At 40.4% G+C, this 13,303-nt stretch overlaps 1 protein-coding gene across 1 annotated transcript in view; it reads left to right on the top strand.

The window, feature by feature from the left end:
• Positions 1-8,953, top strand: part of LOC150084558 (potassium voltage-gated channel protein eag-like) — a 470,795-nt gene extending 461,842 nt beyond the window's left edge. The window contains exon 10 of the mRNA XM_090376286.1: positions 7,799-8,953. Within this exon, the coding sequence (XP_090232412.1) occupies positions 7,799-8,953 (1,155 nt within the window). The remainder of the gene's footprint in view (positions 1-7,798) is intronic.
• The last annotated feature ends 4,350 nt before the right edge of the window (positions 8,954-13,303 follow it).

Below are 13,303 nucleotides of genomic sequence, written 5' to 3'. Positions count from 1 at the left end.
AGTTGCTAATGCTCCTAAAATCCAAATAACAAACTGTCCGTCCTTTCTATGACCATTGTATTCCCAAATTTCAATTCTGCACTTCTTATATGTCTTTGATATCCCAACAATATCTGCCTTTGATGCCTTGATCAGCACTTAAAATTCATCAAATTTATTTTCTAAACTTGTAGTATTGGTGTACATGCCAGTATAGATGCACCCGTCCTTACTCTTAGTTACTCTAATACAGTCCATGTATTTACTTGGTTCATGATGATTTCCAGCAGCTCTTGAAGTCCCCAGCAACACTCTCTAGGCTCATTACAATAGAAGCAGCGCAAGAATCGCTTTCGCCTCTGTCTGCGGCTATTGTTAATCTTTTATTTTGTGAATTTCCCCAACAGTCTCTCCTGTTAACAAGTACAGACCAGGCTGAAAAAAATTCTACCCCCGTGAGCTTTGCACAATCTCTTCAGGGCTGAATTTAATGGAAATAAGCATATTTTGAGATCTTTATCATTACTGAGACATATCTGCCTGTTATTTATTACATTGGAATAACATATATATTTTAAAATTGTGAATAGTTGTTAAAGAATTTTATATTTCTTTTACACACAACTTGTCGATTCTGGGACACAAATTACTCAGAACACAGCATAATTCGCCGTCAACATCTATCAGCTTGCTTTTCGCTTTGCATTTAATGAACACTGAGCTAGAAATTTCCACATCACAAAGATAAGTAGTGGGAGAAACCACTAAGGAATTAACAATAGAATCGGATATGCTTACCGACCAAGGCGAAAAGAATGACTAATGCTTAGCACTGACTGCATGGAAATATAGGGTGCGAAAATATACAATGTCTCTTAGAATTTTTATTGCAGAAATTTAACATCTTGGATCTTAACAATGACTCGTTCCAAATAGCCGTATAAAATGAGGCTGACATAGTTGCACATAGAGAAATACTAAGTTAAAAAACTGTTTCAGATATTTTAAATCCTTCACCTAAATATTTACATTGCATAATCGTTGGATTGACTGTTTCACTACCGTGTAGGCATGGAATAGCGAAGGAGGGAGCAACTAGGGAGCAGAATCATTACGAAAGATGCTTCTTGTATATAGTAATTTACAAGTACAAAGCAACAATTGCCGATTGGTAGCAAACCTAAGTGACATTTTATTTATGGAAAAGTGGTAACGGGGGTCATTTCCATACAGATAGACACGAAACGCAATGCTACTTGCAACACATCATACCAGAACTAGAAATATTTAGTTTTCTTTTACCTGGAGAAATCTTTGGATGTAATGATTGATTACTTCCAAAATGGCATTGAAAATGGCATGGTTTCTGTGAACGCCTTTGCGTCTCTCCCCCTGTGCATTGAGTTAGATACTATTGTGCAGTACCAAACAATGTTCACATCATTACATCCTTTTTTTTTTTTTTTTTATTGCTCTTGAAAATCTCTTCGCTAACCCCCACTGTTGGGAATTGCCTTTTTATGTAAAAGGATAGTACAGTATGTGGTAAATAAAATCTTTTTATTGTACATGTGGAAAATTATATAATTTAACCCTAGGGGCTGACATATGGTGACCTTGGCACACCCAGGGTCCTGAGCTGGATATCATCATTCTTCTCTTCCTTGGTGATTCCCTTCTACTTTCGTCTCTCTCTCTCTCTCTCTCTCTCTCTCTCTCTCTCTCTCTCTCTCTCTCTCTCTCTCTCTCTCGGGGATTTTTTTTTTTTTTTTTTTTTTTTTGGCTGGTGCAGCATAAGCCTCCGGCTTCCTTGCAGCATGTAGCTTATAATAATAATAAGAGACGAGGTCATGATATTCAGAATAGAGGACGAGTGGAAGAAGGCCCTAACAGAATTCGAAGGAATGGACCCCACAAAGACTCACGTCATACCGAATCCGAGGCCAAATAGAACCTTGTGGAGAGTCACAGACCACCTTAATCGGCACATAATACGCATTACCACGACAGCAATGATGCAACACTGGAGGCCATCCACACAGCCGTGTAGTGTGCTGCAGTAGTAGCCACGAGGATTAATTGAAGAGCAACGAGAGACCAGCAGCAGAAGAGCCGAAAAGAGAAGGAACCGCCAGTTTGGGAAAGAAGATAGAAGGATTGAGTCAAGAGAGGCCAATTGACCCAGTACCAACGGGGCAATACGAGTAAAAAATTAATTGGAAAAGTGAAGAGCGTCCTCAAGAGAGACAGCGTTCACAGCAAACATGAGACAAAAAATCAGAGAATAGGAGAGTACTTGGACATATTGAAGCAGAACCTCCTTGCACTCAGCGAGAGAATACGCCGATACAAAGAGAGCTCCCAAAAGAAAATAAACACCCGAATTTTCGATGAGGACCAAAGAGGCTTCTACAGTAATCTCGGAGAAGACGGGAAAGAAGGAAACGGACCACCCGAGAAGAAGACGCTTGAGGAGTTCATGGAGCAGGGAAGTAAGACATAACAGACGAGCGCCCTGGATAGAACTAGAACGCAAGAAAACCAAAGTCGTACAAGAAATGAGAAGGTGGGAGATTCGGGAGGAAGAAGTAAAACAGACGATCAAGAACTCTCACAACTGGCGAACTCCAGGAATAGATAACGTCCACAACTACTGCTACAAGAAGCTGACTTGCACACAGACAAGCACCTGGCAGAGCAGTTCACCCGAATGATAAGGCACCCAGAGACAATCTCGAAGTTTCTCACTCAAGGAATCACATATCTGAAGCCTAAAGACGAAGATACAAGAAACGCGGCGAAATATAGGCCGATCACCTGCCTCCCAACAATGTACAAGATCCTGACCAGCTGCATAACCAGGAAGATTTCAGACCACTTGAAGAGCCAGAACATGATGGCCGTACAGCAGAAAGGATGCAAGCGGCTGAGCAAAGGATCCAAGGAGCAATTAACCATAGACGCTGCGGTTATGGAGGAAGCCTACAAGAAGCGCCCGAGCATGTACACAGCCTACATCGATTACCGCAAGGCCTTCGACTCCGTGCCTCTTAGCTGACTAATAGAGGCGCTGAAGATCTACAAAGTCAATCCGATAATGACAAATTTCCTAGGAGAAACGATGGTGAAATGGAGTACCACCATTAAGGTCGAAAACATCACAACTAGGCCAATCCTCATCAGGAGAGGAATCTTTCAGGGAGATGCCCGGAGCCCATTGTGGTTCTGTCTAGCACTTAACCCGCTATCTACCATGCTCGACAGTAGCAAGTACGGATATAACCTGAAAGAAGGAAGGAAGAACCTGTACACCCTCACCCACCTGATGTACATAGATGACATCAAGCTCTACGCGGAAACCGAGAAGAACGTCCAGCAAGTACTCCAGATCACCGAAGAATTCAGCAATGATATTAGGATGGAATTTGGTCTAGACAAATGCAAGACCCACGGATTGCGTCAGGGAAAATTAGTCAACCGAAACTACTAGCTGCAAAGTGGTAAAGAGATCGAAGCCATGGCAGAGGGAGAGGCCTACAAATACCTGGGGATGATGCAGGCTCATCAGTTGCAACACAAGGAAATTAAAGCCTGCCTGACCGAAAATTACCATCAGAGACTCGGAAGTCTGCTAAAAGCAAAACTGAACGGAGGGAACACATTTAAAGCCATAAACACCTATGCAGTCCCAGTGCTAACATACTCCTTCGGGGTCCGAAATTGGGCTAACACTGATTTGGAAGATATCATGAGAAAGACAAGGACAATGATGACCAAAATCCGGCACCACCACCACCACCACCCGAAATCAGCCGTAGAGAGAGAGACTGACAATTGCCTGGAAAGAAGCAGGAAGGGGCCTGATAGACCTCATCGAGCAACAGAAGATAGCGATTGCTAACCTGAAGGATTACTTCCAGAAACACACAGCAGCAGCACTCCACCAGGCCATAAGGAAGATAGACAAGCGGTACGCCCCATTCAACCTAAGCGAGGAGCCCCTCCCCCAACCAGGAGGTACAAACGAAGCTAGAAAGATGGGCAGAGAAGACACTCCATGGCAGACACTACAATGATCTTCATGAAGAGCACATAGATAAAATTGCTTCCTATGCATGGCTCACGAGCGGGACGCTCTTCCCCGAGACTGAAGGATTGATGCTCGCCATCCAAGACCAAGTAATCAACACCAGGAACTATAGAAAATACATCGCCAAGGAGCCGGGAGTATCCGGTGATACATGTCGACGATGCCATCTGTCCTCAGAAACGAACCAACACATCACTGCGGGATGTAAGGTGAGCACCCAGACTGAGTACACTCATAGACACGACCAGGTAGCCAGGATAATAGATCAGAAGCTAGCAAGGAAATACCAGTTAATCAATGAAAGTGTACTAGGACAAGTACGAACCGCAGTACTAGAGACCGTAATCCACAAGCTGTACTGGGACCGCGCCATAATAACGGATAGAACAATCCCGCACAACAGACCGGACATTACCCTTGTGGACAAGAAGGAAAAGGCTACCTATCTGATTGACATAGCGATACCCAATACTGGCAACCTGCAGAAAACCCATGGGGAAAAAATCAGGAAGTACACGAACTTAAGACAGGAGATCAAAGAGATGTGGCATATGCAACAAGTAACAACCATCCCGATCGTCATATCAACCACAGGTATGGTGCCAAAGACCCTGCATAACAAATTAGCAGCAATAGGTCTTCCAGCGAACACCTACAAGGAACTCCAAAAAGCCGCAATCCTGAACGCCTGTAGGATAGTCAGAGAGTTCCTCGACCAACAGTAACATAACAACAACCACGCTGTGTACTTGTTAGCAATACCCGTCACGAGGTGGAACCCCAATCAGGGAGAAATAATATAAAGAGCAATAATAATAATACTTATATAATACCGACCACCGCGTGATGAAACTGCGCAGCTAAGGAATAATAATTGTTGGATATTACAATTATTGTCCCCAGGGGCGACGAACCTTTCTGAGGGTGCGTGCCAAAATTGGCTAAATCTATTAAAAAAACTATCCTCGCGTGCCTCTCGGAAGCTGATATTCAACACAATTTCGTCACTGTATAATCAATCAGACTCCAAAGAAACCACTTCATGAATACAGCTATTTACTGAATGGGGTGTCGTCACTACATGCTTGTCAGTAGAATGGGTGTGCGCAGGTCACGACTCAAGGTAGATTACTGGAGTGATGTTGTTTCGAAGTTTGAAATTTTTTTGGGACAATATGAATTCAGTGTGCCCAAAAATTTTTTTACGCTTGCCACGGGTTCGCCACTCTTGCTCTAGACACTTTACGCAACCAAGGGTATTAAAAATTCATGAAAGTAAAACTCGAAATAAAACAGTGTAATGATTAACAGAGTCTGTTATGTGATTTTTCAGTTGTGAAGGTATTGAAGGAGTCTCTCAGGCTTTACTCTGACTTAAAGAACTATTCATCGTCGTTCAACCGTCAAATGCAGGAACTATCTGGAGATCTGTTAACAAACTGATCTTTTTGAGTAATATCGATTTTACCGTGTATATACATAGATGAGCCAAAACATTATGACCAGCGAGTAGTTATGGAAATCGAAGCAACTGCAGGTGAACTACAGCGCGTGCGCGGGTCGGGACACTGGATAAAAATCAGTTCAAACTGAGCTCCTTTAATTAATGTTACTCTTGTTCTTTAGTTCGGAAAGGCAGCAGAGCTAAGCGAGTTTGACAAAGACCAAATTATAATGGCTGGACGACTGGGTCAGAGCATATCCGAAACGGCACGGCTAGTAGGATGCTCACGGTTAGCCGTGGTTAGTACCTACCGAAAGTGGTCCGAGGAGGGGGAACTCACGAACCGCCGGCGAGGTGTTGGACGACCACGACTCATCGATGCTCGAGGTGTGCGCAGGCTCTCTCGGATGGTACGTGGCAACAGAAGGGCGACTGTGGCGCAACTCGCCGATAATTGGAATTCTGGTGATGGGAGTAATGTCTCACAACACACAGTACATAGAACCCTGTTGAAAATGGGGCTGCGTAGCCGCATGCCGCTCCGAGTGCCCATGCTAACCACAGTTCACCAGCGACAGTGCCTACAATGGGCACGCGAGCATCGAAACTGGACCTTCAGTGATTAGAAGAAGGTCGTCTGGTCCGATAAATCACGTTTCCTGTTGCACCATGTGGACGGCCGGGTACGTGTGCGTCGTTTACCTGGGGAAGTGATGGCTCCTGGATGTACCGTTGGACGAAAACAAACCGATGGCTGTGATGTTCTTCTGGAATACCCTGGTTCCAGTCATCCATGTGTCGGGTACTCCGACGTCTACCACCTACTTAAACTTTTTTTTTTTTTTTTTAGGTTCTAACTGCTGAAATTTCAGGAAATTAGGCGGCAGGACCTGCCATAGTAAAAATAGTCTACTAGGTTCTTGGTCTACCTTCACGGGGCGTAAGTGGGGCAACGTTGGGCCTCAGCATGGGTCTAGCAGCTAAACGACCAGATGAACAACGGTACACGATATAACACAAATTGAATACCCACACACTTTAAATCTCTGGCTTTCCCAGCAAACTGGCACACCCCAATGTAAGCAACGCAGAGATGGGGAAACCCCTATTGCCGCTAGACACCAACACACTTTACACTGTACCTAAACATCACTGCTGACATTTCATGGTAATGGTCTTCCTCTGTGGCGGTGCCGTCTTTCAGGGCGCCTCCGTAGCCAGGTGGGCAGGAGCAGCAGTGTGTAGCACACGCTTCTTGATTAGAGTGGGGTTCGAGTCCGTGCCCACCAAATACGGAGGATGCGAAAACGTTAGGGAATGACCACCGCATATCCCCGGAGCAATATCGCCTTAGTTGCTAATGCTCCTAAAAACCAAATAACAACAACAACAACAAGAACCGTTCAGCAGGATAATGCGCCATGCTACACCTCCCGGATTGTTCGAGACTGGTTCGCAGAATATGAGGAAGCTTTCCATGTATTGCCCTGGCCTCCAAATTCCGCAGACATGAATCCCATTGAGCATCTGTGGTTTGCGTTGGAACAGCAATTCCGATCTGCGGCCTCTCAACCACAGACCTTACAGGAGTTAAAGGATCTGCTGGTTACGTGTTGGTACCAGATACCACAAGACACATTTAGAAACCTTGTAGCGTCAATGCATACAGGATACCAGCTGTAGCGTCAATGCAGGGTACGAGCTGTTTTGGCTGCACGTGGAGGACCAACATCATATTAGATCGGTGGTCATAATGTTTTGGCTCATCGGTGTATATTCATAAGTTCTTAATTTTATTACTTTTTAAATCGTTTGAAATGAAAATTCACCCAGTTACTTATTTCACAGGATAATTAATTTCACAGGAAATTTTTTTTTTATTTCACAGGATAATTAATTTTCTATTTTTGCATAGTTAAATAGAGCTATCTTAAAATAAAGCCGCCGTTAATACTATTAATATTAATACTATTAATAAATTTGATTTTTTTACATATGCTGTGTGTTATTTCTTCCATCCGTATATTATTCATTACTAACTATTGTTTTTTATTGAATGGATAACTGGTGAATTGTTTAACTTAACCTCTATTTAGCTGTTCTTTTTGTTAATTTTTTCTTAATAAATATTTTAAACTAACTTTAAGCATTCCTTATCTTTGAGGATCCTTTAAGATGTTTCATCCATTCATATAAAAAATTTAGTTATATTTATTTTTCTGCATCGTTGTCACTCTTCTGCCACTAACTGATTATTTTTCCCCTTCTCCCTTTCTCTACTGCAGCTCATTTTCAGGAAAGTGTCGGATGTCAAACGGGAAAAGGAATTGGCGGAACGGCGTAAAGCAGATCCCGTTCCAGACATATCTCAAGATCACTTGGTGCGTAAACTGTTCTCGAAGTTTCGAAAAAATGGGGGAGAAAATGTTAAGGCAGGAAGTTCAAACCAAGTGGCAGCACTGCCGTCACCTTCTGATATAGAAAAAGGAGAAAGCTCTTCACCAAGTCCAGTTGACGGAAAAGAAGAAGATAAAGAACACACCACAAAAATTACTCATATATCTGAGAATAGTGAAAACCAAAATGGCCCTTCTGGTAGGTTCTCCAAATGGAATTTTGGGATTTCTCATGACCATTCAATCGAAAGTAAGGAGGATCTCTTTACCGAGAAGAGCAACCCGATGAAAAAGTCTGATATCCTGCCAGTAAAAAAACCTGACACACTGAACGTGACGGAATACAAGCCTGTCGGAAGTATAATACCGAATTCGGGAAGAGGAGGGCTTTCTAAATGGTCTAAGATGGGTAGGCCAGAAACTATAGAGGAAACGTCCGAAAATGAACACACAAAATCTGAAGATGTGTCACCAGCTTCAACGCAAGAAGGACAAGCAGGAGGAAAACAGGAAGTTAATGTGCTCAGTGTGGATAGTGGACATATGTCCGAAGGATTTTCTCCAAGGAGCCTTTCTGGTTGTGACTACCAGCAAATCGTAGCTAGTTTAATGGACATGCGTGTCGACTTAAAACTGGAGATTCAAAAACTAAATTTAAAAATATCGCGTATCGATGACCACATATCTGAATTTCTGCGAGAAATACCAAGGTCAGGACAGGGTGGTGGTGGTGGTGGTGGTGGCGGCGGCGGAGGAGGCGGGGGAAATATGCCGTTCTTGGTGCTACGGAACGATAACCAAAGCTCTCAGACTTCTAACCCCAAAAGCGAACATTCTAAACACACGTGTGTTAAGGGTGGAAAAAAAGAAGGTCAGTTGACAAGTCACGGGTCGACAAAAAAGAAAGGTTCACGAAAAGGTATCGCTCGAGCATCGACACCTCAGACTCCTACAGACTCGGCTATGAGGGCGATGCTCGAGAATGAGATTGAAGAACTAGAGAGGGACGTTGATGTGACAGACGACCACGATAAGGGGCAGTAGCGCAGAGATGATTGCCTTGTATGTATATACATATACATATATATGCATAATATTATTTCAAGCATTCTTTCACTCTGTACAGTGTTCATACCTTGTTCATTATCTGTGCTAAGGCAGGGCACAATGTGGATTTGTGCTCACATGAAGTTATATCATAAAGACTTTTTTTTATCTTCTACTGCAATTTATATCTCAAAACAGGGAACTTCAAGGGAAACATTAACACAGCACCTGACTGCCTTCCAACCCCTTTGTTGCCGTTATTGAAAAAAGAAAAAAAAAAAAGAAAATGCAGCATAAAAATTACTGAAATTACACCAGTTTCTAGTTTATTCAGATTAATTCCAATTATCCCCCCCCCACTAACTCACCAAAAAAAAAAAAAAAAAAAAAATTGTTTTATTTAAATATTTTCACTGAACTGGTCTTTATTTTCTTTTTATTTATTATTATTTTTAATTTATTTATAATTTACTTTAATTTTTGTTTATTTATTTATTTTGCTAGAAATCTTATGTTTGTTAACAAACCTGCAATAGAAATTAATGGTCCATTTCTCTTCTGTTTTATCTAATGTCAGTCACACAGTCACTTCATTGTCTTCATCTTTGGAAAAAATGCAGATTCGTGGTGGTTTCCAATGCATTTCACCTCAGTGTGCCCTCTCCATGATTCGTGTGTAGCAGAGTGAAAACACCAAGGGAGACTCGTACACTTGAATTCCTTGAAAATGAGTTCAAGTTATCAAAACTTTCTTGGAAACTTCAGTACAGTATGAGAAGGCATTGTGTGGATGCTTATGGAAGTATTTTTATTAAGTAAAATATGAAATCCGCGTGATATTTTTAACTTTTATTTTATATCGCCTACTTAGAACAAAAAAAAAAAAAAAAACCACTGCTTAAATTATTGATCGGTTTTGTTTCTGAATTCACTGCAAAATTCTGTTATCTGAAATTGCACACTCCAAAAACAGAACGTCAGAATCAGATGGAATGTGAAAGAAACGAAATTCTTTCTAGCTCGCTACAAGGGAAGTTGCCGTTTACTTTTATTTCCGCTCACCCTTCCACTCATTTTTGGCTTCATGATAGAACGATATATAAAATTCAGAAACATATTTAGTCAATAAATTTAGTAATCATTTATGTTAGGTGCCTTTTACTATAAATTAAAACAATAAAATACAGTTAAATTCGAGAAATTAAGTGAACTATTCAAATGCTTCATACCACCACGATAAATAATTTTAATAAATGTGCGTCACGTTACAAACGTGATGCACATTTATTGAAAAAATATTGAAAATGGCAAATTTGTGAACCTTGTTCTTACTCATTGTGCATATGAACAGGAACTCGATAAAGGGTTTGTAACGTGATGCTCATTTATTAAAATTATTTATCCTGTCGTGTAAAGTATTAAAATAGTTTATTTCTTGATGGATAATACTCTCGAAGAAAACGTCTCATTTAAAATAATTATTAAAGTTAAACTGAATTCACTTTAGGGGGAGGCAACCGGGGTTCATCATTACCGGTAGGTGGGAAGACACACGGCTGCGTATATAAATGCATTTTAGGGGAAGGCAACCAAGGGCGTCATTCTCGGTGGCGAAGAACAAGGGCGGAATAACGCAACGCATCCTCCCCTTCAAAATATCACTGACGATTAAGCATCTAAACATTGAGTTCTTGATCTGTTAATTTGAGGCCTCGTGTTTCTCAAAGTACTTCCCTGAAAGACTTGAAATTTGGTAAAACATAATGTTCCGACATTCGAATTGCATAGTTATAGTTTGTACCATCAGGATGACTGTTATTAGGATACATAAACAGACCGATATAAAAACGACAACAAAATGGCTACCAGAAAACTATTACCAATAAAAATTTCACAACATTCTTTCGATTTGTATAAATTCGGGACTCCAGGTAACCCCTAAACCACAGATCCTGTAACAGTTTGTATCAGAGAAACTAATATTTGACAATAAGTGCCCTGCTACAAATTATACCTGGAAAACGCGGAGGTCATGCACGGAGAGTAATGACAAAAAGAATTTTTTCCCCTTTTTTTTCTCTCTTTTCTTTTGCAGGAAGTTAACCTTTCCATTGCGCGTGTCTTGCAGATTTAGTGTAACCCGAGTAGATAACAGCCCGTGGTGCCCGTCATAGCGAACACCTTTTTGTCCATGAGCTGTTTTTTCGTTCTTCAAAATGTGGACAGGAATTTAAATGTGCTATGATCCCGTGCTAAATTCACCTTCATATCATGAAGTGGAGTTTTTTTCCCCTGAGCGGAATTCCGATTTGATTTTGACCAAATCACATTATTTTGTGTTCACACCACCATCCGATCTCATTTGACGTGGTTTCGGCATATCACTCGTTCCGGAGGTATGGGTTCGAATCGCGTCGGAGACTGGTGGAAATCGTAAAGTCCTCTTCAATCTGGGGCTGTTAGCCGATCTCAGGCGAGGGAATAGGGTTTCTTCATAAGTTATTTCGAGATTTTCAACCTTCATATCATTTAAATCGGACCGCAAACGTACAGATATAAGCCTCTGATGCAATAAGATGACCTAACAATATCACAATAAAAATGTTGTGCAATAAAATGTCATTTCTGGTTATCATCCAACTTAGCAAGAAACTGTAGTGCGGTATTAAAATGCAGACGGTATTCACCTGCGTGAAGTGACTGAAAATGGGAGATTTTTAACGTAAACATGTATTTACGTATAAAATTTTCCATTGTTTCTTGTCAGCTGGAGGTACTACATGTTCCTCCAACTAACAAGAAACAGCCTGTTCATCCTTTGTATTTCTGCTCCTCTACTGCAGCGAAGCTTAAACTGTACTTCATTTACCGCTTTACTGGAACATGAAGTACAATGGATATTATGCACATATCGATAACCCAGTAGCAGGGCCTCAGCATTTTATCCCAGCGTTTACCAGTGCTTTACTTACAAAATTGCACCCCTCTCGGTGTTATCTTGGATAAATGATTGCTTTGATTTTGTAAACGTTAATATATGCTTATCTTACATCTGCTGCAAAAACTCAGACTGCAAAATTGTGCATATCCGATATCTGTAGCGCATCTCTAATATTGAAATATTCACAAATTTTAGCTCTGTTTAGCAAGTAGTCCGAGATATATATATAACTCTGAAAATGATTTTATAACCACTATCTATATAGAAGAGATGGCTTTATTTTTTTTATCAGAAGGAAATTATTAGTTAAGAAAAGGTTCTTATTCTATTCTTTGAAATTATTAACATAACATTAGAAATTTGTAAGTGGCCTGGTTCTAATAATTGCAGCTGCGTCGTGGTGGTTTCGTTTTTGAACAAAAGAAAGTATATAAAAATAATGAAAATTCAGGAATGGGATGAGCTCTGTGTGCCTTAGAATACTACAGTATTCAGAACTGCGTCCCCCAACCATCAACTAATTTGTGAATTGAGACGGGATCTCAGCCGTCGCATCTTTCCCCACATTGAGTGAAATGCTTGGAAGTCGATTGCATGCAATCCAAACGGAGACTCGTGAAATATTTTACTGTGTTTAGCTTTTACCATTTCTCGATAATTATTCGCACCAATGAAAAGTTCAAACATAACAGATTACCAAAAGGTCTTATGAGAACTGTTGAATATTTCACTAAAACTGTTCATACTTTGTAGTTTTTCAATTCGGTAGTATATTTCTAAATGGTAACAAGTGCATCACCCTTCATATTAAATTTGATAAGTCGAGAAAATATCGATCAGTTATTTTCTCATTGCATCTCGAAACGGTGACAAAGTAACAACTTATTTTTCAATTTAAAAATCCATTATAAGTGATAATCTTACTAAAATGGCATTCCGGTACCTCAAAGCATATAGCAGGACATTTCATTTAATTCTTATTTAATTTTATTTAATTTTTATTTAGTTTCATTTAATTTTTATTTAGTTTCATTTAATTTTATTTGTTCTTTATAAAATGCTAACTTCATTTTTATCTACTAAATCTAAATACCTTCTTTTGTTACATAGACTGGACGAGAGCACTTAATATTATAAAAAGAAAGGTGAAACCACAAAGAAATATCAACGAAATGAATCGCACCGAGTTAAATTAATGTGTGCATTCTAAGTAGTAGAAACCATTTTTCACCAGATAGCTGACACCAATGTCTTTCTTGAAGTTCCCAATTGAATAATGACATGTTATATCTAAAGGATTCCGTGAATTCTAGAACTACAAGTCGGTTTCCTGTTCTCTGGGAAGCAAGTAAGTAAGCTGTGATAGATAACTGTTACTTTGTATAGGTACAGAAATGACGCTGGTG

Source organism: Mastigoproctus giganteus, chromosome 6 (genome assembly GCF_048544385.1).
Source record: "Mastigoproctus giganteus isolate SK-2022 chromosome 6, ASM4854438v1, whole genome shotgun sequence".
In the NCBI taxonomy this organism is placed as follows: Eukaryota; Metazoa; Arthropoda; class Arachnida; order Uropygi; family Thelyphonidae; genus Mastigoproctus; species Mastigoproctus giganteus.
The sequence above is the reverse complement of the archived record's forward strand: the minus strand, read 5'-3'. Positions and strand labels throughout refer to the sequence as shown.